Below are 26384 nucleotides of genomic sequence, written 5' to 3'. Positions count from 1 at the left end.
GGCAGTGTGTGTGATTTCTTTTGCTCTTTATATCTGCAAGACGATTATGATGTGGGACACTTTAGTCTTAATTTTGGTGCTTTTGGTTACCTTATAATACTCATGCATGCATGGATTTTTATGTATTTGTCAAACATTGTAATTGCAGAATTGTGCACTGTGCACATCACAGGTTAAAACAGTCACAGGAATGATATAGTTAGTAGCCTAAGCCCAAGTTTTCTGTCAGTACCTTAGGCCAATGCAGTATACTGGTTGAGATGCACAGATTCTTTTTCAAAAACATTTTGATTTATTCAAATAAAATTCAGACAAATAAAAAAGAAATTAAATTAAATCAATGAAATGACGTTGAAGATGCTGATCAATACGACAGTGCCTGAATGCAACGTTTCCTGCAGCGTTTGACTTTGTTGCAGACTGAACTGATGCAGAGAAGGCTTGCTGATGATGAACACCGATGGAGTTGGACATCAACATCACATGAGGATACATAAATATCTAACTTTGCTTCGTCTGCTTTTTTTTTCTCCTTTCTTTTCTCTTCAAAACACTGGACTGCATTTGTCTTTTTAAATAGATAACTGCCATCAGTGAAAGAGTGAAGAATCTGTTCGGGATAATTAATGAGTTTCTCTGCGCTCAGAAACTGGAGCTACAGGAAGGATGGCGACGACAAAGACGGTTTATCTCGTCAGATGTCTGGTCTTTGTTCTCCAGCTTGAAATCAGCTTCATGAGGCTAAAATCTGCCTACGGTGAGTCATAAAAATGTAATTGACACCAGCTACAAAAAGCACAGACCCACATCGTGAATTAAGTGTTAATTATATTATTAATTTTATTTAGACAATTTTTAAATCACTTTTTCCTTTTTAACATTTATTTGTTGTCATTAGGCTAATAATGGGTTGGCTGTCATGAAGTGTAACCTTTTCTGAATATGCTTACAGTGTCCATATTTCTTACCATAGTACTGACAGCCCGATGGCCTTTCAGTTATTTTAGTGCCAAATCACAAATTTAACCTCCTGCTTTGAAAGCAGTGATTTATTTATTTATTATTTTAAGACGGCAAACTAATGAAATGTTTAACCACGCTGTTTTGTTGCTGCTGCTTTGTGTAATAGAGTTCACGTCTGTAAGAAAATCTAACACATCTTGCGTGGAAGCACCTATTGGCATTTGCTGTGGCGTGTTTTGAGCCCCGACAGTTACCGTGTGACAGATTCATGGACACATCACCCACTGATGTCTGGCCTCACACGCCAGGTCCTGGAGCTCCTGGTGTGAAGAATGTGAAGCATGCCTTCACTGTCCGCTGTGAAAGGAAAAGTTAGGACACTGTTGTCACTGGAAGGGAAGAGTGACCACATGTTTGCCACATGGCACCCACTGAGGAACTGTTTACATCCAGCCGGACATGTAAAAGAGCGAGTTTGCTTTACGTTTTAGACATCGTATTGTCCATATCTAATCTCTTTAATATCTAATAATCAAAGATTATTTTAATGCTGTTAAAATAATCTTTTAATCTGTTTAAGCTTTTTAGTTTGCGGTGTTTCAGTAAAGCTGATGCACTCTAATACAGCAGCCTCACAGCATACAGACTGTTTTTGGCAAGGTGTTGTTTTACAGGATTTGGTTTGTGCTACTGTTAAAAATGCTTAAATAAAATAGTCATATTTTGTTCTTGGAAATGTGCTCAATACGACATAATGCAATTTAGCACACAAACCACACCCTCTGAAGTGACGTAAGAAAAGCCAGAACTTTCTGAAAGGGTTCATATAAGAAACTGATATTATAAACTTTGTGGATGTAAAGTTTATGACAGCACGTCGTGTTAAAATACAATTGATGTTCTTAATTATTTAATGGCTACTGTGATACACAGGTTTTTGTGAGTTTTTCAGCATTGTCAGTCAATTTTTGTTGTTATTGAAAACAATTAATACGTTGCACAAACACATTTTTTAGGAATACATTTGGAAAAAATGACGGATGTAGAGAAGTTATACAAATTAATACTCATTTCATTTCTTTTTTTAAATTTGTTTGAAGGTTCAATCAGATCAGACTTTACAGAGTTAATTAGAAAAGCGAAATTGTAATTAGAAAACAAAATTTTTCATTTTAAATTATGTGTTTGTTTGTTTACTGATTTGGAAAACAAATCAGTACCTTAAAATGGAGAGAAGTAAATGAAAAGCCTCAAGAGATCATATTTGAGAGGTACATTTAATATTTTCGATTTTATTTAAAACTTTGTCAGTTTGGTATTTTTGTAAGCGCTCAAGTTACAGTAAGTTAGTGATCTGCTGAATATTATATTGTCAGATTTTGCTTTATCTACTACATCTGCTAAATCCACTAAATCTGTTCACTGGACTCTTCAGTCAATAGATGTTTAATTAGATTTGTTATGATGTTTGATTATAACCCCTTTGTCTTTTATAAGTATAGATTTTTAAAAGTTTTTTTTATATCAGAATAAAAGAGAAAATTGCAAAAAAAACCCAAACAAAGCAAAACAAAAACAACAAAAAGACAGAACTAAAAGCACTGGTTTATAATAAATTGATTTATGATAAGATACATATAAAGCCCTATAAAATGCTTCATACAACAAATGCATAATTTTTTTATTTGGCTACATTGTTGTTGTCTCATTAAAAATTCTAATCTAACCAACCTATTTTCTTTGCTCTCCTCTGTTACTTCTTAGGAGTCTACCCTGCCAACATGCAGGAGCCGTCTCCTCCAGAGCAGAGGTTACATATAATCTCTGTGAACCACCAGCCCAGAGAACGGAGGTGGGCATCTAGGCCCAGGTCCGAGGCCCCTGACAGGACTGCAGATAAACGAGGCCACTACAGAAACCAACACCAGTCAGAGGAGTCAGATCCAAATGTAATGATGGAGGATGAGCCCAGTAATTCTACACAGATCGTAGTAAGGTTATTCTGCTGCAAAGACATTCAACAGCAGATAGAGTTAATGTAATATAAATATTACTGTACTACTGATTTAGTGTTTAAAAAAGGGTACATGCAAAGATGTGATAAGAACATATAATAACATATATAATAAATATCTGCTGTTGTAGGATATGAATAATGTCTACTACACATCTAAAATCTATGCTCCTGGAGATGCAGCTGGTAAAGAGCTGTGGGTCAACATCAGTAAAATGGAGGCGGATCAGCAAAAGGTCCGTGGCTTCCTGCCCAGAACTCACCGACAAGCTGAGGTAAGAGATCAGTCTGTGAAGAAATAACTAAAATAGGAACATTTCAAATTTGTGGGGGGTGAAGTGGTTTATTTTCCAGGTATGATGTCCAGACTGTCTTGTACACCTTTCATATTAGTTTTATAGTTTCATCTTCTTCCTAAATAAAGACAAAAAAACAACAACTTTCTTTTACCTAATTTCCTGCTTTATGTTTCTGTGCTTCCAGAGAGTGAATCTTTCCTTTGACTTTCCTTTTTACGGCCATTTACTCAAAGAAATCACAGTTGCAACTGGAGGTGAGTCTTTAACTACACTCAGTGTTGTTTCTGTGGAGGTTGTGAGCCCAAAGCTGCACGTGTCAGGAAATCCCATCACCTTCTTCAAATCTAAGAATAAACACACTTTTGTTAGTTGGAATTCCACCTACTTAATAAATATATTAGTTTATTAAATGGTAATAAATAATTGTTACTTGCATATTTTGAAGTTTTATTGGGGCAGTATCAATGCCTGAGCTTTAGTGAGTCAAAGATCTGACCGTTGCATTGACAGGAACAAAGTACATACCGTAAGTTAAATTAATGACTGTGTCTACAAGCAATTTACATGACAGCTGTCAGCGTCAACTGATTATAATGTATAATAAGTTACTGATGCTAACAGCTGCACATATTTTCCTACCAGGTTTTATTTACACTGGAGACATAATCCATCGGATGCTCACAGCCACTCAGTACGTCGCTCCTCTGATGGCGAATTTCGACCCGAGCCTGTCGAAAAACTCATCTGTGTTTTACTTCGATAACGGTGGGAACTGTTGATCTTATTTATTTACTAGACTAAATATTTTTACTGAATAGACGCCCTAACATGTGCTGCATAAGGTTGGCAGGGAACGTGCAAACATGCGTACAAAACATTACAGTATTGTGTGTGCCCATGTCCATCCATTAGGCACAGCATTGGTGGTTCAGTGGAACCACCTTCACCTCCAGGACAACATCAGCGTGGGAGCTTTCACCTTCCAGGCCGTTCTGCACAGTGACGGGCGGATTGTCTTTGCCTACAAAGAGGTGGCTTTTCTTCTCTCTTTTGTGTCCATCTTTTAAAACAAAGTAAATTTATTCATGCAGTTTTTACCTCATAGATTCCTATTAGCATCAGCGACATCAGCTCTGAGAATCATCCTGTCAAAGTGGGCTTGTCCGATGCGTTTATGGTGCTTCGTGAGCTAGAGCAGATTCCCAGTAAGTTGAAAATTTGTCCTGTTAAAATTTCATCAAAATACTTTCTTTAATTATTAGCAGCTTATATGTGACATCTTTATTTTCTATCCGACATGCGTCAGATGTTCGTCGGAGAACCATCTATGAGTATCACAAAGTCGACATTCCAGTGTCCAAAATCTCCCGTTTAATAGCGGTGGAGATGCTTCCTCTCCCTAGTAGGTTATTCCTATTTTTAATACCATTTGAACCAGTCAGTATTCAAAGAATGTATAATCTTTGTGCTACAGGATATTCTACTATTATGCTGTTTTATCTGCAGAAGGCAAAGCAGTTTCTTCCTCCTCACTCTCTTTGTCTTCTCAGCGTGTCTGCAGTTCTCCAGCTGTGGCCCATGTGTCACTTCTCAGATTGGCTTTAACTGCAGCTGGTGCAGTAAGCTACGAAGGTAACGTGGAAAAGCAGTCAAAGAGATCAAAGAGACCAGTGACTTTGCCACTATTTTAGGAATAGAAAATGTTTCATGGTCTAATGTGGATCCATTAAAATTAGAGAATATTTTTAGTTGAAGGCAGTTACAGTAAGTTTTTTTTTCCAGTGTGAAACTGAGGCATTTCTCACTTTGGATAAATATGAAAATATAATAACTGCATTATCTCTCATTTTAATAATAATGAATTTGAAGTATTTTGTACATGCAGCCTATTCAACCTCACAGTTTATCCATGAGAGTTTTTTGTTGTTGCCCAAAGTTTGTTCAGTTCAGCTCTCAGTCAGTTGCGGTTGCGCGTGCAGGGATACGCTCACTCACTCACACTCAGTAAATTTGATTCATAGGCGGTGCTTCCTGAGACTGTCTCATATCCTGTCACTGTGAGTAAACAGAGCAGGCTCGCAGAGTCATTCGCATGTCATTCACATACAGTACAGTCAACAGGAAGCCTGCGGGATAGTCAGCAACCCCAACTACCCGAATCTGGCCTAGCGACCTTAAGAGATGAATATACAAAGTTCACTGCAGTTAGCAGGAATATGCAGCCGAATCTCCTGTCAAGCACTGAAGAGTCTAATAAACTTATCTTTTAAATAAATAATTGTAATACATTTAGTGATTTGTGACAATGAAAAAGGTTTTTAAGCATCACTCATGGTGGTTTAAATATTTTGTGATTATTATCCACATCTCCAATAAATCATTTTAATTTTAATTTAAAAATAAATCATCAGCTGCCAGCATTAAGGTGGATAACTTAAATCTGGTTTTGGAAACATTCATCTCCATGAATAAAGCGGGTTGTGCTCTCACAGAGTGAAAATGTAACAGCAGTCATTTCATTCTTTCTCAGATGTTCCAGTGGTTTTGATCGTAAACGGCAGGACTGGGTTGACCTCGGCTGTCCAGAGGAGGTTCTTCTGCTTTTCTCCATAAAGATTGACCACATTAGAGCTTAGCACCATTAGCGTCAGTCTGAACACACTTTTGTTTCCCAGAGGCAGAATCTGCGATGTCCCCGGATGAATGAAGTCACAAATGCCACATCACATCACGGGAGACACCGAACCCCTCCAGTTACTGTGTCTGCAGGGCAGCAGAGGACATCTGGCATGACCTCCACCCCCGAGACTCCCACTTTCACCATTCCCTCAACACACAGCAGCATCAGCAGAGAAACAAAATCACATCCGCAGCGTCCCACCAACAAATCTGCAGGTGGTAAACTCACAAAGCTTTTTTATCTGCTTTAATAGTACTCATAGTTTGTTGTGACTGCTTGTCTGATCACACTCCTCATGCACATGTTTTCACTTGACTCTAATCAGAGAATCAATAAGAATAAAAAAAACGGTTTTGAAATCTAATTGAAATAATTTCTTTGCCTTGATTACACTTTTATTTTGTTTGCCTTATAAACAAATGTCAGTTTCTACTAACATAGAGGAGCGTGGATGCCTTTAATGGAATCCTTTTGATTGTTAACATTAAAATAAATCATCTTGAATGCTGAATCATCTGAGATCACTCTGTCGCTCTTTGTGCACTTCTGCAGCGCAGCCATCATTACGACCCCATGAATGAATGTTTGTTGTTGTTGCACAGTATCCATGCTTGGTGTGTTGTGGAACATCTGACAGGGTGGGGGTCAAGTGGCCAGCTATTTCCCAGCCCCCTGTTAGCTCATAGCTGAGCATATACAGCGCCATGTTAAATACTGCATGATGTCCTCAGTGTGCTGAAGGATGGCGTGATATACGTTCATCACTCTAGCAGAGTGAGAAAGACTCAATATCCGACTCAACCCAAAAAAATTTGTTGATTATCACTTTTTTCTTTCTTCTGCAGACTACGTTTTAAGTCAAGTCCACTGAAGTGAAAGCTTAGGAAGAGAAAATGAAGTTTACAGATTGCTCAGAAACCGCCACTTGTGAAATTTAACCAAAATATTTTTTAAAGTCATGTCACAGCATGTCATGTACTGTGTGCATTTAAAAGTCTTTGTTTTTTCTTTTCTAGATGGTGCAGAGACTGCTTTTCACATCAGTGATGCACGTAAGTCACTCACAGTCGAATGAAAGTGCCTCGTGCAGTTCTATTGGACCTGAAACGGTATCTGCTTTCCAGCTCCTTAGTCCAAAGTGTGTGATGTTAAACTGCACCCGTGTGAGAATAGTGCATGTAATTTCCTTAACAAATTCACATCCAGCGAGTGTGTGTTGAGTCTTGCTTCCTCTGCGCTCTACCCAAGCAGTACCTCCGCCTTAGTCAAACACAGTGTTTCCCCATAGTGAGACTGTGTCTGAGGCAGGCCTCCTGTTGGGTTTCGTGTGAAAAAGCACCAATTCACACAATGTCGCACCTTAATGAACCTGATATTGTTCAAAGTTGGTAAATTTTTTATGTCGAGAAAAATGAAAAGTTAACGTGACTGCAGAAGCATTTACATTTAAGTCTATGAGCTGAATCTGACCACTCTCTGTGTACAGCAGGAGAGGGGGAGAACACAGACACCTATGAGGCATCGCCGATGCGTCTGCTGGTGGGAGTCCTCGTAGTGATGGTCCTGCTGGCAGCAGCCATCTTTACATACATCTACGTGTATAACCACCCCACGTCCAGCGCCAGCCTCTTCTTCATGGAGGTGCGTCAACCTAAAATCAGCCAAGGGCACTAGTAGTACGGCTTAATTTATTTGAACCTACACTTGCCAACATTATATTTATGCAAAATCACGAGTTCCTAGATCCTTTTAATTCCCCCCTCTTTAAAATTAAACTGGAAATACAGTGAATTTTAATAAATTATCAGAAGCAAACCTAACACAGTAAACATTTGGTTAGATTTAATTTGGAGGAAACTACTCACATTTACTATGAAACTAGTTACTCAAACTTCCCTTTAAAACATGATTTTAAATTAATGTCCAGACATTGCTCGACATTTGCAGACGTTACTCATCAGTTATTTCAGTGTGTTTGGAGAAGTGAATCAGCACCAATGAGTCACCTTGTTTTTACTTCCTATTGAACCTACAAGTACATTACTGAGTATGTTTTACACTCATGTACAAAAACATGCAATCATATTCCAAACAGTGTAATTATATAAAATTAAATAATACATATCTTTTATTTGGTGCTATATAAACAAAATTGAACTGAATTGAAATGAACTGTTTTAGCAACGTGGAAATATTTCCCATTGAGAAAAATACTTGAAGTGAACTTTAACTTTTTATTGTTTGGCTCTTATTTTACTCGACATTTGTTGTGAGAGCTCAGCCAAAAATTCTTCCATCAGTTGTTATAATATTCAGTGAAATATGGACTACACATGGACTTTACATACATTAAATACATCTAAATAGAAGTCAGTCTGATAAAAATGGGCAGAAATGAACACTTCTAAAGTGGAGCATTATGTTTGCTTTAGGTGAAATGTGATGAATGTTTATGTGATCTTCATGAGTGCTTGTTGTTGGACTGTAATGACTGCAGGAAATGGGGGGATAATAGAATGGGCACTATTTTTAATAGTTTTTTTTCCTTGAACTGTCTGCTAATTGTGCCCCCCCTCCACCAACCCCACAGCGACGCCCAACCCACTGGCCAATCCTAAAGTTCAGGCGAGGCTCGGGTCGTCCTTCCTACGCCGAGGTGGAAGCTCCTGGTCAGGACCGAGACAGCATCGTGGTCATCGATCCCAAAAAGTGTTTTGTGATTTCCGACAGACGAGAGAGCGAACAGAAAGAAGGATTCGTCATTCCTGATCAGAGGGAGCGCTTCCTAAGTTCAGAGAGCTCCTGACCAAAACTACAAATCCCACCATCCTTTGGGAAAGATCTGGTTCTCGATGGACGTCTTCTTCCTTTTTCAGATGCTACAGTTTATTTGTATTTAGCTGTTGCACTTTAAGGACAACAGCTGAGTACACAGAAACACAAAAACACCAAACCTCTATGAGGAAAGTGTTACGATTATGTTTATGCACCAGTTTTACCTCCTGTTTGTATCCATTTGGCCAGCCACAGCACTTTTATGAAGCATAAAGGACAAAATAATGAGTTTACGCTGCTCAGGTCATCCGCTCATTTTTACCACAGCTCCACAGAGAGCGCGAGATGATGCTGCTGAATGGTTTAAACCACCTCTCAAAGACGGCCTTTATTTTCCACAGCTGTCCTTCCCACACCTTCACAAAGAGGAATGTCATATTTGAGTGTCATTTCCTCATCTCAAAATTACAGACTAAATTCCTCACCGTTACACCCACATCCACCTGAGGTGGAAAACAGGATGCACAGTGTTTTCAGCCCTGTGTAACATTTGCACACTGCAGCAACTTTGGCTTATTTCTCTTTATTTTCTATATTTAAAAGGCAGAAAACAACATTTACTGATTGCTTTGCAGATATGTACACTTCAACATACACACTTAAATAAAATACAGGTATACATTGTAAGTTGTTTAAATTTATATTAACTGTAGACATAAAGCAGTATCACAACATTTCTCTAACATGCTATAACTGCTCCTGTGTAAATGTAATCACTGTATTTTCTATATAATGTACAGTGTAAATCGCAGGTTTTATCCAGTAACAGCAGTGAAATGAAGACTGAAACATTTTCTAAATAAAACATTAAGACTTTTTTACACCTGATGTTTAATCATTTCAGATTGCTGTTTCATTGTTTGGGGAATTAAAAAGTGAATGATTGATTTTTTTAACAGTGATCAGTGCTGATAGAAATCTGCTGGATGCATCTGATAGAATGATGCAAATCAACTATTTCCTGCATTATTTGTACATCTCATATTACACATACAGTACTAAAGTCTTATGGTATATGATTTGAGGCGTGAGTAGTTTAAAATTAAATTAAGGCAAATGGTGTCTAGATGGATTGTTTAAGACTGGCCTGTAGGCTGCAGTGTAGCAAGGTCAAGGCACTGATGTGTTGGAGGTACTACAGACGTTCTTGTCCGGTGACTTATTTGTCTTTGTACTCTAAAGCAGAATCAAAGAAAATGAGGAGAAAGACACATTAATTTGTAACCCAGGTACTGCTATAAAAGAGCAACTGCATACATAAATTGGCCTGTTTTACAAAAATATTTTGAATAGAAAAATACACATAAAAAGACCTTCAGGTGTACCTAACCCGGACCCCTAATCCCTAACCCCCCTCCCCATTTGATTCAGTGTCACTGACACAAACTGAGTAGCAATTATTGCTTCACCTATGCTTTTCCTGGCACGACACGTAATGAATTGCAAAACTTATATAATGTATAATTAATACATATTATTTAGTATGCAATGAATGTAAAGTCCATGATGCCCCAAAACAAGTGGAAATCCTGCTACAACCACTAACATTTTGCAGTATCCAAGCAAGAAACCATCTGCACAGCTATGCTCCTGGGGGAGGGTGAAATATCAAATTCATGAAGAAAAAATATGTCCTGTACTGGACATAAATTTGAATATTGTCTAAAAGCAGCTGCATGATGCAGTGAAATAAAAAGAATATGATTTGGAAAACAGGGAAGATGAAAAGTTACAAAATAAAGGGATATCACTGCAGTACTCCTAGAAAATACTCTACGTAAATGCTGTAATTTTGCATTTAGCTGATATTGGGTCAATAAAAACTAACAAGTCACATATTACATCATAAATATAAGTTCATTATGAATAACTAAAACACTTCATGTCTTTGTTTGTTTTTACATAAACCATATGAAGTGAAATAAAGTATTTCAAACTCTACTGTTTGAAGAAGGACAGTGTTTCTCCACCTTTCACGGGGGGTGCAGGTAATCGCCTTCTCATCTGTCTCGAGGAGTCGAGGGTGACGGGCTGCAGGGAGATGCATGTGAGAAATAGTTTTGTGTGCACGTGCAAAGTTTGACTTCCTGTTCTGATGGACTCACTGCAGTGTGTTAGTGTAAACAGATACTGTACCATAACTGGAATAGTCCTGCTCTTGATCAAGCGCGACTGTGTGTCCACATTGAGACCGGCATTCTTCAGAGCAGCGATCCTTGCTGAGATGTCACAGATCTACAGCAGACGCAGAGAAAGGATTAAAATGATTTTGTGTTTTTAACAAACAAAACAGCACTGTTCAATATTTGAATTGTTTTTCATTTTAATCTGTTGGTGTAATTTTTATGTTTTTATGTCTTTTTTTAAAGGAAATACCGTCCAAATATCTGTCAATCAAAATCTCTCCTTCTATTTACATATTTTACTAGAAATCCAACCACGACCTACCTGCAGTTCAGATTGTTGTACCTTGGCAGCTGCTGCTGCCACCTGCTCCTCCAGGAAGGACAACTCCATGTCAGACGTGGAGCTGCAGATTCCCCGGGCACACTCCTCCAGGTCACTCAGCTCAGCCTCCAGACTGTACACTGATCCTGCTGCCACGTACACCTGCAGCACATTTAAAAAAAATCAAGTTTAAGTGTTTTTGAAACCTGCGTTCGTTTGAACTTTATTTCTCTAAAACTACTAAAATTGCACAAAACAGGAAATAGCAGCTTGCAGTGATGGAACAAGGATAAGTGAAATAAGCACTTATTTTGGAGATTTTGCTGCATTTTAACACATTTTTGCAGACGATTTTGTTTAATACTCATCTTCACAATAATGTCATTAGGCCATATTTGCTCATTTATGTGCTCATTTATAACTATAATTATAACTGTAATAATGAAAAACAAGTTTCACTAGTTCCACATTATTATATTATTGAACAGTTAGATAATCATAAAGGTTTTTGGTTATAAACTTTAACAGGATGTTAAAAAAAATTAAACAACATGTTAAAAATAAAAAGTTGGCTAAAAGTATTTATTAGATTACAAGGCAATGCGAATATTATATTTTTCATTATTTCTACCCTATCTGAGTTATTGTGTTGAAGTATGGGGGAATACATATGTGACTAATATGAAACCATTATACTTATTACAGAAGAGAGCACTTTGAATTATGCATAATGTTAAATATAGAGAACACACTAATAATTTGTTTATAAAATCTAAATTATTAAAACTAGACGATATAGTGAAATTACAGACATTAATTATTATGTTTAGGGCAAAAAATAAAACACTACCTCTTAAGTTACAAAGTTTATTTGTATTGTGTTCAGAAAATGGGGACAGCAGAAGGAAGTTTTATTTTAAGCACCGCTTTGCTTGAACCACACAAAGCCAAATGTGTCCAACAGTCATAGGCATAAGAAACTGGAATTCTCTCCATGATCATTTTAAGGGTTGTACAAATGTTTCTCAATTTAAAATCTGCTATAAGAATAAAATGATAAACCGATATGAAGAAGCTGAAAATAACAGAAATTGTAGAAAGAATGATCCTTTTAGTTTGATATTTAGTGGTATTGCTCATTGTTGAGCATATTGTTCTGTTTGTTTTGTTGTGTTGTGTTGTGTGCAGAATAGTGTCAGAGTGTATTTTTGGCTGTAAGTGCCTACTTGTATTATCACAGATAGGGGCAAGTGTCAATCAGAATTTATTCTTCTTCCTGCTCCTTTTCATGTTACTTTAATTGAAAGAAAGGTTGTGTATAGGAAATGAATTACTGCTGTACCATGTGTGAAACAAAATAAAACAAAAAACAAAAACAATGCATGATGGAATAACAGCTACATTAACCACAATTTTTATGTGTTAATTACTTGATGGACTCAACTGAAAATTATTAAAAATAATGATTTTAATAAATTATCTCAACAGCAATTGAAAATCTAGTGAATAAAGTGAAACTATTAAAACAAGCTGTCACGTCACTGAGTTATTGAGAGAGAAATTGAAGCAGGGTAAATGTAAGGGAAAAAGGAAGCAGCCAAAGTAACTTATTACTCAGTTGGCTTTGTTTCTTTTTAATGTTTGTTGAAAGATTTATGGTAATATTTAATTATACTTAGCGGATCCTTTTAAAGCCTAAATTAAAATGCTGCATCTTCAAAACAAGAGCTAACCGTGCTACATGTGATGTAGAATATCTTTAAACTGAACTCACGTTTTCCTCCAGTCTGGAGAACTGCTGGTCCAGTTTTTTGGGGTCAGTGTTGGGGGGCAGGGAGGTGGATGGGGGTGGGGTGTTTTCTCCTCCCTCCACACCCTGCAGCAGGTCTTCAGTGGCGTTCAGCACCTTCAGCATCTCAGTAGTGATGCTGCGCAGGGACACGGCTGAGTATCTCTACAGCACACAAACAGAGACGGGTGTTACTCTAAATACTGACATCTCCTGGCAGTGTGATTAAGGATACCTTTATTTTCATTTAAATTAGAAAAACAAGTAAGAGTGCAATAGAACAACTGTTCATACCCAGGTGACCAAAATATAGGAATTCAGTGTGAAGGATTTTAAAGCTTGCAGTTTGAATTTCCTCCACATCCTGATGTTTTTTTTAGGTCATACTGGGATATTAACGCTCTTACGTTAGCCTGGACTCAGATTAATGAAATGCAGTGCCACTCCACTTACTGCTCTAAATAAAGTTCAAAATAAAAACATCCAGATGCATGAATGAATTCAAATGCATTTCAGGAGGAGGGACTTCAGTCACAGTGGATGGTAATCAGCTATAAAAGCTAGTAAATCATTAATATTATGGATTTTCTTTTTTGGGGGGGGGTAACATTGATGACATGTTGAAAAATAAGTTATGCATGACAAACATGGAAAAATATTAAAAAACAAAAACTAATCTGAGTACCCGTCTTCAACCAAAACAAAGTTCATTCTCACCTGCTCCAACAGAGTCGACATAAACTCTATTGTTTTGTAAAGCTCCATGTCTCTACCCTACAGCTCACACAGCGCAGGAGGAAACGAAGCACACAGAGGAGAAAGAAGCATCAGACAGAAGTTAGTTGCATTCAAAACAAATGATTTTTAGGGAGTTTGCACTGGACTTTAAAGTGATATATTGCAAGTAAAGGAGACACAGGAGAACCTAAACTCGTAGAGAGCTCTACTGGGGTGTCGGCTCTTACAGCTCTATCATAAACTCTGCATTTCGCATCGTCAGTATTGTTTTATTATGTTATTATAATCTAGTCCAATACAGCAGGAAGCACTATAAGCTGTAATAACACAAATCAAGACTTCTTCTGTAATCAAACTCTTAAAGGGGGCAAAGTTTGTAAATGAAATTTTAGCACAGGCCTGTTGGACTGAATATAAACACTTGAGCTCAAATGAACGGAAAACTTTTAGGAAGTGAGAGGAAAACAGCGATGAAGCAGGAAGTTATGTAAAGCAGGTTTACACAAACATTTGTTTTCTTTACGGCAGACAGAAAATAGAATAAAGGTTTGGCCAGCCAGGAATTAATCAGGGACCCTCTGGCAAATAAAACACACCATGCAGACTCATTAGCACGATTATACATTCTTTGGAGGGTCTTTAATAAATCTGGTTATTGGGACAGACTATGTCTGATGCAGGATTATGTGTAATCTTGTAGCACTGATAGAAATAATGAATCCTGTGTTTTATTTCTTATGAACTGACCTTTTCATTTGTAACTGGTGAAATGTGCACGTGTGTGTTTGTTTTGTTCTAAGGTGCATAGGCTCACTTTACCCAGCAGAGCGTTAGTAGGAAATAAGTGTCAGAAAAAAGCTTCTGAAATGGTCTCACAGCTTGAGTGCTTACATTCTGAATCTCCTCTGCTGACAGTAAACCCTCGGGCAGAGACAAAGTGCTGCTTTCTTCCATGATGTCTGCACTTTTGTCTTTGACTTCCTTCATGTCTGTCTTCTCCATGTCTGCAGTATCTCCCCATGTCTCCAGTGCTTGCCGCTCTGCTGCCAGACTTTCTCTTCCATCCTCTTTTTCCTCCGTGTCCTCTTCTGTTCTTTCACACATCATGGTAGCTTCACTTGTCTCAAATGTCTTGGTAAATGTCAAAGCTGCAGGTTTTTCTTTAACCAAACTTTTTTCACTTTCTTTCTGCTCATTTACATCTCTGCCTGCCTTGTCTGTGTTCTCCCGTTTTGCAGAAATATCTCCTTCAGTTTCCTCACTTCTACTTTCCTCGGGATGTTTTCTCACCTCTGACTCAGACCTCTGGTGGCCTCTTTGACTTTGAGACTCCTTTGAAAGATGTCCCGTCTCCTCTGAAGCGTCTGTGCTTTGTCCAACCTTTTCTCCTTTCTCTCCTCCTTGATCACTGCTTTCATCTTCATCCTTGAGCTCTTTGTTTCTTCCTCCGACATTATCCATTATTGGTTCTACGTCCATGTCGCCCAAAGTCATTAACAACATGCTGCTGATTATTCTGTCGAATTCTTCATCGCTGTCCTCTAAAGATTGCCTCTTTTTCTCGCTTTCTTTGCTTTCTTTCTGAAACTTGTCTTCTCTGTCTTGGTCGGGCCACTTTGCCTCAAGCCAATTCTTTTGCTGTAAGTCGCTTCCCTGTGCTTCCACCCCTGTTTTTAAGTTAATCTCTTGTCTTTTCTCTGAGTCGTTTTCACTCTCATTTCCTTTGAAAACTTCTACTTTTTCAGCGCCTAAGTGCCCCTTGGCTATTGTTTCATCCACTGTTACCCTCTCCACCGTGCAATCTTTATTTTCCGCTCTCTCATTTTCCTCATGCTGGACAGCCTCGACTTGTATCTGATTGTAAAAAGCATCCTCATGTATTACTTTTCCATCCCTGCCCTCTCTCATTGTTTTCTCAGTATCAGCCATTAACTCAAACATGTTCACGTCCAGGTCTCCAATGGACTCTGTCCTCTCCCTATCTGCTCTCTCCCAAAGCTCTTCCATCTCAATGCTGTTCTCAGTTTCTCCTTGTTTCATCTCCTCCTCCATTTCTCCCTCATTCTCTCCAATTCTATCCAGCTCATCCTCAGTGGAAGAAAACTGAGAAGCCCTCACTAAACTGACCAAATCACGTAGCTGTGCTGCTTCCTCTGCTGGCAGTTTCCACAGAGACTCTTCGTCCATCGTCTCGTCTCCTTCTCTGCTCACTCTGTCCAACTCGTCCTCTGTAGATGAAAACTCGGAGGCACTGACTTGATTAACTAATCTACACACTTTCACCACCAGCTCCTCCTCGTCCTCGTCCTCTTCCTCTCCCTTTTCCTTTTCTTCTATGCCAACTTTGTCCAGCTCGTCCTCTGTGGATGAGAACTGTGAAGCTCTGACTTGTTTTTCCAACTGACATATTTTGTAAGTCAGTCCTTTTGGCTTTTTCTCATCTTGCTCTTTATCTTCCTCCTCCATATCTTCATCGTTCTCTCTTTCCCACTCTCCTTCACTTCTGTCGAGGTTATCTTCAGTAGACGAAAAGTATGAGAGTCTGGACTGTGCAACAAGCCTGTAAAATCTGTATTTCATCTCTTCATCCATTTCTTTCTCTTCCTCATCCTCCATTCTCCTTTCATCCAAATCGATCTCCATTTTCCACAGCCTCTCATCTTCCTCCTCTACATCCGTACTTTCTTGAGTCCTTTTCTTCGTCTGTCCATCATCTCCGTCTTCATCAAGCTTTTCATTTCTTGTGGTCGAGTCAGAAACTCGTGCCGCTTGCTGCTGCAGACTTAACTGAAGCTCCTCGTCCACTGGATTGGATTTATTTACAGTGATGTTACCCTCAGAGTCAAACGGTTCAGGGGTGGTGGCTTCAGACGTCAGAGTGTCAGAGGTCACATCATCAGAAGGATGTGGTGGGACGTTGTCATTTTGATTTAAATCCTGCAAACAGAAAGAGTGTTTGACTTAGAAAATATAAATTTATTATATTTACCATTGCTATTATTTGTGAAGTGGGTTTGTTGTCTTGAAAAACAGAGACTTGACTGATTGATTTATCAGTTAACTGAGTAATCATCTCATTTCTTTATCGTCATAGCTCCATGCAAACAACTGCAGAAATTAGACAAGTTTCAGAGCAAAAGCTGGCAGCTTTGCATGTTTAAAGGTCCTTGAATGACTCAGCTGGATAGTCCAGTGTCCTTTCATCTGTATTTCTTTCTTACCGACACAGGAGAAGAAGCCACCTTTTCTTTTTTACTCTTTCTCCTCTTCCGTGACTTCCTCATTTTTGTCACCTTCGTCTCTCCCTGATTCCCTCCTGCTCCCTCCAGGTTAAAGTTCACATCGATGATGTTTGTCCTGTGGGATGACGAAGGTCTGATGATCTCTGCCGGCACCTTCCGCTTTAAGAGAGCCATGAGAGGTTTTTTAGGCTTCCAGTTCCCCTCAGAGTCTGAAAACAGACCATCTTGGCTGCCTCGCTCGCCCGTTAGTGGCGATGGGATGCTGTCGCCGGCGTCAGGCAGGTGAAAGTTAGAGTCCGTCATCTTCCTGTGGATCTCCTTGAGGACGGCACCCCAGGAGCTGTCAGGCTCTGGTCTGCTTTCGTTGTCTGAGCCCAGACCTTCGTAGGCTGACACCACTCCGGACTCCCTCTCCAAAGCGCTGTAGACCAGGCTCTTCCTTTTAGTGAGTAGGCTGGGACGAGACAGCTGGGCGCTCTGCAGGGCAATCCAGTTCCCATCAGGGCTCTTCAGCACTGCGGACACACCGACGCATAGACGCATTTACACAGACATGCACATACACACACAAGGACGCAGATATCACGCAGAGAAGCAGGGAGCAGTGTGCCAAACGAGGCATATAATGATGCAACAAAAACACCCACACAAGTATTACCTACCACACCTTTAACTAGAACTGAGAGCGTGACATTACAGCTAGTAGTTCCCCAACAAGGCAGAGAAAATTTGGATATGAAGCCAGTTTGTATGAAAACTTTGAAAAGAGATAAAGTATGAAAAAAAGCATTAAATGCTGATGCAAATGTGGACCGTTTTCCTTAAAATTGGGAGACTGTAGCATTGTTTACCTGTCACTTAAATCATGTTGTTCCAGTTACAGGAGCATGCATGTTGTGTATATCATATGTAATGAACCTGTTCCAACTTTTTATGGTAATACATTCAATCATAAACAGTGTGAGGAGAAAAATATACATAAAATAATCCAATTTACAACTGTGAGTTTAACATACTTGTTGAGTTTTTGAGGATCTTACCAGCGTTATCCAGCCGGTCTACACTCTTCCAAGCCGACCCAGCTCCTTCCTTCTGTAATGTCTGCGGGGAGTCTTCTATAAGGCCCGGAAGGTCATTGTCCAACAGTGAGAAAGCAGATTGTGACCTCTGGGGAAAAAGATAAAAGTCATTGCAAAATTAGAAAAAAATAATTTGGTGATATTTGAATTGATCTTTTATTTCTATAAACTGATGATAATATAAAGGTTCCTTGTTGAATAGTTCAACCAGCAGAGGTCAGCATGTGGAAACAGAAATGATCATGTCATCCTTTGTTTCAGTGAAAGAAGAACTGATGACTTACTGTTCAGCTGCTTCTGATGTGCGTGTGAAGAAGAACCTAAAGGTCCAGCAACATTTATCATATGAAGAACAACCTTTTTACTTGACTAACTCATTTTGGCCCATGGCCTTCATCAGGATCATCACAGAACAGACTCTAAGTACCAAATATTCTTTTTTTTAAAAACACAGCCTGGGTGGTACCAACAAAAGAGATTTTTAAATGTAACTTGTTCTTCATACTACATGTGCTCCTGGAGCTTTAACGTCTTCTAAGCAAACTGGTTTACTCATTAAGAATAAATACAAATACATTACTTGAGTTATTTCCCACCAATTATTCACAAAGGTAAAGTTATTGGATCACAAAACGTGTTTCTGATTTATTTATTTTTACCCAGAGGCTTGGTTGATGTTTCTGTGAGCTGGACGCTTGATCAGAGGGGGACTGATGTTGATGATGAAGGTCAGTGTTGCGTTCAAGGGCCAAGTCTTGATCATATTCTGCTCTCATCTCAGCCAAAGTCTTTCTCCTACTAATGATCTTACATAAACAGAGACTAGGATTAGTGCTGCAAACAGCTCAGTACTCTGCAGATGAAAAAATAAATAAAATTAAATAATTAACTCCTTTCTAATACTGGAAGGTTTGAAGAGGCCTTCACATGCTAAATTATTGTTCTTATGTTTTTTACTTTTTGCACAATGGTTTTGGCCAGTTCCTCAATGAGCTCTCCTCTGTGCTCCCGCAGATAGCGTGCTTCATTCTGCTTCTCCTGTTGTAAACACAAATAAAAAAGCTATTCATCGCCGCAAACAAACACTCTAAGCTGATTACTCCTCTGAATATACACTACATATACATGTTTGCTGTGCTACATCCAAAAGCTTTAGCATACTTTGAGAGATTAGTAAGAAGTAAATCTTTTCTAACATAACTGTGTTTTTAAAGATGCAGCATCAGAAATCTAAGTTAGAAAGGTCAAGTGATGAATTAAACCAAAATAATTCCCCCTATATGAAAAAGTATAACATTTTAAAGGCTAGCATGTTACTGGGGTTTCATGTGAATGAGCAAATCGTTTTCAGTTGAGTTAAAAAGGTATGCAGATATTAGATGAACTTTGTTTAAGAAAATACTTTCAACCTGCATTCTTTCAAAAGACCAACAGGGGGTGCTGACTATGGTTGAAACAAAGAAATTTAGGAAAAATGTCCTTTCAGCTATGACCTCTTTAACGACCCAACCTCATGGCTTTATGGTCGTACATACTGGGTTCAAGGCTTACTGAATACAATTTTTTAAATTATGATTCAAGTTAGAAAAGAAAAGAATGCGGTTTCATGGCAGTCCCTCCTTGTGATTGACAAGTTATAACCATACAAGGGTCACTCAGCCAAAACACATCAGCAAAAGCATTCAGATCGAGGATTCACATCATGACCTCCTCGGGTTATTTCATGGAGTGGCCACATTTTACATACAGCTATGAGCAAAGATAGCAATCGCCCTGCCATTGTCTTATACTGTAGTATTAAACCATCTGAGTTTTGGACTGAAGCATAATCCTGATGGTTTAACTTAATCTGACTGAAAGAAAATAAAAAAACAGAATAGTCAGATTAAAAATAAACTTCATGTAAGGTCTCTAGAGGCTATTTATCAAAGTGCAGATTGAGGATAATCTCCAACATAATGTAGCATTTCCAGTAGAAGACTGTATGGGTCGATAGAGGTTCGAACAATAAGCAACTATTTGTATGAGAGGAAAAACATGAATAACCTGATTGGAAGTGTCAAATTCAGCCTTGGAAATGGTAAATGGCCTGTATTTATATAGCGCTTTTCTCGTCTATGGCCTCGTCTATGGCCTCCTCTAAATACATATGAAAAACATGCACTTACCTGTTCTTAATTATCATTTTAAGTGTGAATTTTATCATTTTTTTTATTGTATTTTATTTTGAAAACCCAGAAACCGGATCTCACTCTAACGTTTAGAAGCTGCTAAGGCTTCCGCTCCTCACAGCGCGCGTTTGCACTGTGAGGGTAAGTCCTGTAATGAAAGGCTCTGGCATTTTTATGGTTTCTGGTGTGAATGTTGTTACATAAGTTGTACATGTCGATGTATATAGGTTCATATTGATGTTAGAAAGTTTCTGTGTAACTGAAACAAAGGCGGGTTGCTGTTAAATAGTGTTTCTGCCGTATTTATGCTCTTTGGCAGTTAGTCTTTGTCAGCCCCCTAGTGGTTGCTGCGCATAGCAGGAAATGTGTTTGGATTTACCGTTTTTCTGTGCTTTTTGTGATGTTGTTTTACATTGCAGGAGCTACAATTGCTGGTACCATCAGAAGACACCTGTTGAGTGTGTTTTATGTCTTCTGCAGGTACGTGAGCTTGTTAACAGCCATTTTGTCTGTAAAGCACAAGCAAGTGAAGATGTAATGCGCTATTGTTAATTTGACCACTAGAGGGAAATGTTTAGTTGGTGATACTTATGTTATCCTGTTATTCTGTTTTATACGATTGTGAAATGTATTTTATTAGTCATTTGTATACAAGCTCAGTATTACAGAGTGTAAAATGAGAGAAGTTATTATTTTCCACCTTTTCTTTATTAAAAGGTTAATTGTAAGTCTGTTAAGACAGCGCGCGTTTGCACTGTGAGGGAGCTACAATTGCTGGTACCATCAGAAGACACCTGTTGAGTGTGTTTTATGTCTTCTGCAGGAATAAATCGTGAAAAGCCAATCTTTCTGAGCGTCTGTGATTTTTGAAGAGCTGGAAGTGTTACACAAAGATAGCAATCGCCCTGCCATTGTCTTATACTGTAGTATTAAACCATCTGAGTTTTGGACTGAAGCATAATCCTGATGGTTTAACTTAATCTGACTGAAAGAAAATAAAAAAACAGAATAGTCAGATTAAAAAGAAACTTCATGTAAGGTCTCTAGAGGTGCAGATTGAGGATAATCTCCAACATAATGTAGCATTTCCAGTAGAAGACTGTATGGGTCGATAAAGGTTCGAACAATAAGCAACTATTTGTATGAGAGGAAAAACATGAATAACCTGATTGGAAGTGTCAAATTCAGCCTTGGAAATGGCCTCGTCTATGGCCTCCTCTGCCACCCGCCTGGCCACAGTGAGCGTCTCCGCCATGCTGTGCTCTAAATGCGAAAATAACAATCACGTGTTTTGTTGTTATTTGAAGGACTTTTGGATCAAACAATTGTTTACATTGTTTACTCTGCAAAATTTTATAAAGAAGGAGCAGTTTTCAGTTCAGTTCACTTTTAAAGACATGCATCTGTCTGCATTCAGTCCCAGTTTCTGCAGACTGAGACATGACCACCAGCCCAAAGCAGCTTTTCATTCATGTTTGCCGTCACTCATCCTGTTAGCGCAGTGAACTATGCGCGTGATGACAAATGAGAGCAAGGCAGGACACAGAAGAGAACAGACTGACATGGTTGTTTGAGATGCAATAGGAACCTGCGCCAAAAGATTACAGCTAAGATCATAAAACTACTCAATTCTTCTGCTATAAAGCATTACATGAAAGTCAGCATGGGAACAAATATGGATTCATGTGGAATCATGAGAGGATTATGTTTGACCTGGATATTGGGAAATATCTTTTTCTTGTTGAAATTCACTTTAACAGGAAATGGATGACCAATCAGGAGAAAAAGGCCAAATGTTCGAGTAGCCAAATCTGATGTATGGCAAATAAATGGTGAGCATTTCACTGACTGATTTGGGTAAAAGATGGAAAAGCTCTCACATTCGACTGCAAATACTCTCATATTGGTGAAGGTTTGCAAATATTTGCTGTCTGGGTCTGTCTGCACCAATGAGACCAACCCAGTTGCAATGGGTGTCTTTGCAATACAGGACTCAATCTGTTTGCCAACGAGTTGTATTCTTATAGTATATAAACACAAAGTTGGCAAGCGCCGTTTTTCCATTAAATTTCTGGATTTCTGGCCTGGCTGGAACTTCATTATTATCATGGAGCTAAATGAATAAAACATGTAGCACCATAACACCTCTGTTTAAGCTATTAAATTCACTCCATAAGAGATTAAATCAAGAAACATAAAATTAATAGGCCTAAAACTGATGCTCCAGGAAGGGCTAAAAAAATAAGCCAACATTGCAATACAATACATATTGGTTTCTTGCAGAGTAACACAAGATAATCATCTGAACTGTGTTAAGTTAACAAAATCCACCTTTGTGCATCTTAATACTCTTCGCAAGAAAGCAAATATTTCCCTGCAAACCCAAATTCAGCTTTATTATCTTCAATATAAAAGTTGATGTTATAATATTGTGGTGCAGATTGTTAAATTTGCACTTGCCCAACCTCAAAAATTGAGGAAAACAGAGCTACGCTGGGACTTAAAGGCGCACAGCTCCAAAGGGCTCACTGATGAGTTAACTGACCCCTGTACTTAAAGTTACTTTGGCACTTCAGTATTTTACAAATACCAGAAATACAACTAAAACCAATTACATTTAGAACTGTAAGCAAAACTTGAATGGCAGGTCTTTTTTTTTTTTACTTCATTGCTAACAAACAAAAACTGAAACTAATTAGTTTAACGTTTATCTTAGCTAGTTACTGGGAGAAAGCTGAACTGGGGAAAATCTGTAACTTTTGTACATTAAATAAAGCATTTATGCCACCACAAAGTGTCATACTTTTGATATGTGAAAGTCCAAGTGTATGCATGTGTAATTACAACAGCAGGTGTACAGTACAATCAAGCATCAGTGAAGTCATAATTAAATGTGTCTGCACCTTCAGTTTGTCTGTAAAACGTTGAGTCGCTCCCGCAGACGCTGTCCTCATTGCAGATGCTCTCCTCATAGGCGCTGCCCTCTGCAGACACACACATGTTTACATGAACGTGAAAAGACTTCCACGTGGGATTAACCTTTTTATCCTGGAACCTGATCACGGGAATAACCTTTAAATAAGATGAAGCATTAAAGAGATGAAGGAGCATCTTTTTGGTCACTGTCATTTTTTAAATTGCGTTATGGAAACTACATTTGTGCAATTATGAGAATTAATTTTGATATTTTATTATGACAAGAACAGTTTTCATTGCAAATACCTAAACCTCAGCTGTGCTGTCTCCAGTGAGATGTTCTTTCCTGTATGAGAGCTTAATTTTTGATTTATTAAGTGTAAGTTTTGATAAAAATGACACTCTACCATGTTTTTCGCTTGGTTTGATTACTTGTTTCCTCACTACATTTGCTGGTAATACATCTATGGTGTAAACAGATATAACTACACAAACTTATCAACAGTATCTCTGACCGATATTTGAAATACATAATCTGATTTTAATGTCAGTAACTGCTCAGTAGAGAGCACTCAGTCACTCTCTACATAGTTTCCCCTTGCAGCTCTTAAGCTCTGAGCTCTTTTCACATCATTTAAATATTCATGCAACAATGCATCCATTTGTGGTTATATAAGTGCATTAGTTTCCTCATGCATGGCATTACCAGCCGATCTGTGCACAGCAGGGCCCGGTTCAAGGGTACAGCTGAGTACACGGGGTCACTTCAATTCATTTAAAAGGCCAAAGAGCACTTAAGTAATATGAACTGTTCAGATTTTTTAAATGAAGCAAGCACTTTACTCCACTGGTTAAAACTCCAGAGACAAGCTTGATGTGAAATATCCTGAAATAGAGACAACCTGAGGATTTTTTTTGTGTTTTATTTGCAGGAAAAGGGATTTTGTTCTAGTGACGCCTCGTGTATGTCTGCAGACATCTGTGTCATAACAGATGCATGCAATTAGAAGTATGACCAGAACAGCAGCTGGAGGTCACTGTAACCCTGAAGGCGCCATGAATCTCTCGGGAAGGCGAGCTGACAGAGGCATGCATGAGAATATGAACTCTGCAGCAGAAAGTACTTCTCCCGTGTATCATGAATGGCAGAGTATATTCCATTGATTTGAATAACATTAACCTACATCTATTCTACCTTTAGATCTTACAGAAATCCAATAAATTCCTTTAACCACAACTTCCAATGAATTTATGAATTCCTTCAAAAGTAAAACTGAAACCATTAGAGAGAAAACATTTCTAACCACCTTACAGACTCATTATTATATACAGCTACTTTCAGTACTACTAATATTTACTTAACTTCAATATACACTTCCTCCAAACCATCAACGTGTCTTTTAGACCCTATTCCTGCAAAACTGCTCAGAGAAGTCCTACCATTATTAATTTTTCAATCGTATGATTAATCTACACATTATATATTAAACCATCATTTAAAAAGCCATCACTCGACCCGGCTGTCAACTGGCCTAATTATAGGCCAATCTCAAACCATCCTTTTATCATTTTCTTGAAAGAGTATTTGTTAAACAGCTAACTGATCAAAGAGTTATTGTTAATTTCTCTTCCATGGTGTGTTTTGTCCTGTGTTCGTCTAATCACTTTCAACCGCTAGCGGAAGATTTAGCCCAGTTCTGCCAGGTTTCTTCCTGTTTAAAGGGAGTTTTTCCTTCCCACTGTTGCTAAGTGCTTGGCCATAGGTAGTCATCTGTTTGCTGGGGCTGATTTGGAGCTATGTAAATAAAAGTTAATTGAAATTGAATTAAAATGAAAATTAAATCAGTACTAAAGCTAACCTATTATTTTACAGTCTTAGATATCTTTAACGTGCTAACAGGACTTAGAGCTAAATGCTAAAGCTAGCAGAATCCTAATAATCATCATTATGCCCACAATGTTTTTTGACTTGTTAGTATGCTTATATAAGTAATCTTTAACACTGAGGATGCCATTTGTTCTCCATGTTTACAGCAGCAAACTAAAAAACTGAACAATTAAAAAAAAAAAGTGATGTCACACCAAAATTACAACAACAGTTGTAAAGATTTGTAGATGAATTTATTTTATAATCATAGTTATCATCAGGATTTGACTGTTCGTGGAAAAAACTAGTTTCAGAATTCTCAAATGATGAATCACAACAGTAATCACTAGTTTAGATGATAATAAAACGCCTGTATGTCTGTACTATACAAAGCCTTGAGTAAATCATATATATGAGTTCGCCTCACTTCCTCTGCTCCTCAGGGCCACTTTGTTCCTTTGCGTCTCTGTTCAGAGGAGAATGTCTCCAGGCTTTGTTGAATCAGTGGACTGTGTTGAAAGGTCTTGAGGGGAAATGTTTCATTGCTGCACAAATCTCACACAAGGTTCAGGATCACACAGCATTTAGTTCTCAAATGTCAGCTCCGCTAGTTCTGATGCTATTCATGTCATACGCATTATTCATATGCAAAGTAACATCATGAGTCACGCTGAGTCGATCGCATTTTGCAACTGGATGGAGAGTTTAGTTTTCAGTGCCGGTCTGTCATTAAAGTACAAAAACGGAAGAAACAGAGTGCTAAAGAGTGCGTGTGCAGAGAATAAAAAAAAGCTATACATCAGAGGAGCGACGGCCTAACGCCAGCCCACATCAGTCCTCCTCCCACCAGGGTCAGAGCTCTGCATTATCTGCAGCAGGTGACCTCTCCTCCACACAACACACATAATTCTCTGAAATCCCTTGTCGGTTCAATCAGATCATACTCTGAACCAGTGGTTCACAGATGCTCTGGTGCTTTGTCACTGACTAGACCTAGATGCCTGAGCATATGTCACTAGGAACACATTTATTCAAAGCTCTCTGTGTCTGAACCAAAACATTTTCAGTGTGACAGCTTCTCATTTAGCTGTGAAGACACAAAAAGCTTCTTCTACACTGACTTTGCTTTCATTAAAGAAAAGCTCAAAGCCTTTTTTTCTTACTGTCACTGAAGTAGAAACAGGTTAAAACTGAAAGATCTCGTGTAAAAACAAAACTTTTAGGAAAAGATATTGCAATGTTTGAAGTTCATAATGAACTTTTCAAAGAAAATCTTTCGAATCAAATTCCTCTGAGAACAAACTCCTCTAATCTAGAACCAGGTCCATCCCTAAAAAAGTAAA

General features: G+C 38.4%; 2 protein-coding genes and 1 long non-coding RNA gene across 7 annotated transcripts in view; 2 read left to right on the top strand and 1 right to left on the bottom strand.

Moving 5' to 3' along the window:
* Positions 1-325: 325 nt before the first annotated feature.
* LOC113010782 (plexin domain-containing protein 2-like) lies at positions 326-9614 on the top strand. Of its 3 annotated transcripts, none has more exons than XM_080293324.1 (14): positions 326-757; positions 2728-2912; positions 3109-3252; positions 3461-3530; positions 3919-4041; positions 4189-4307; positions 4382-4481; positions 4583-4678; positions 4827-4908; positions 5807-5867; positions 5952-6171; positions 6973-7008; positions 7443-7597; positions 8547-9614. In XM_080293324.1, exons 1-14 carry the CDS (start codon positions 667-669, stop codon positions 8760-8762), a joined length of 1698 nt encoding a protein of 565 aa, XP_080149450.1. In that variant the 5' UTR covers positions 326-666; the 3' UTR covers positions 8763-9614. The 3 variants fall into 3 exon arrangements, with proteins under 3 accessions (XP_080149450.1, XP_080149449.1, XP_026005777.2); XM_080293323.1 differs by having other exon boundaries at positions 327-757; positions 2728-2954; XM_026149992.2 differs by having other exon boundaries at positions 328-757; positions 2728-2954; positions 7446-7597.
* Positions 9299-26384, bottom strand: part of myripa (myosin VIIA and Rab interacting protein a) — a 31364-nt gene continuing 14278 nt past the window's right edge. Inside the window, exons 5-17 of one of the 2 annotated variants that reach the window (XM_080293321.1) lie at positions 23162-23242; positions 21424-21521; positions 19045-19125; positions 18747-18893; positions 18049-18175; positions 16988-17523; positions 14658-16703; positions 13746-13802; positions 13014-13193; positions 11240-11401; positions 10928-11026; positions 10762-10822; positions 9299-9967 (exon numbers count right to left, since the gene is read on the bottom strand). In XM_080293321.1, coding sequence (XP_080149447.1) covers positions 9951-9967; positions 10762-10822; positions 10928-11026; positions 11240-11401; positions 13014-13193; positions 13746-13802; positions 14658-16703; positions 16988-17523; positions 18049-18175; positions 18747-18893; positions 19045-19125; positions 21424-21521; positions 23162-23242 — 3692 coding nt within the window. In that variant the 3' untranslated portion in view covers positions 9299-9950. The remainder of the gene's footprint in view (positions 9968-10761; positions 10823-10927; positions 11027-11239; positions 11402-13013; positions 13194-13745; positions 13803-14657; positions 16704-16987; positions 17524-18048; positions 18176-18746; positions 18894-19044; positions 19126-21423; positions 21522-23161; positions 23243-26384) is intronic. The other variant, XM_080293322.1, reaches the window with a different exon arrangement.
* On the top strand, positions 20139-24411 carry LOC145422060 (uncharacterized). 2 transcript variants are annotated; one of them, XR_013903438.1, is made up of 2 exons: positions 20139-20738; positions 24107-24411. It is a non-coding gene; the product is annotated as an uncharacterized LOC145422060 (long non-coding RNA). The 2 variants fall into 2 exon arrangements; XR_013903439.1 differs by lacking the exon at positions 20139-20738 and adding an exon at positions 21419-22090.

Source organism: Astatotilapia calliptera, chromosome 18 (genome assembly GCF_964374335.1).
Source record: "Astatotilapia calliptera chromosome 18, fAstCal68.1, whole genome shotgun sequence".
NCBI classification, from domain to species: Eukaryota; Metazoa; Chordata; class Actinopteri; order Cichliformes; family Cichlidae; genus Astatotilapia; species Astatotilapia calliptera.
This window is presented reverse-complemented; position numbering and strand designations above follow the sequence as displayed.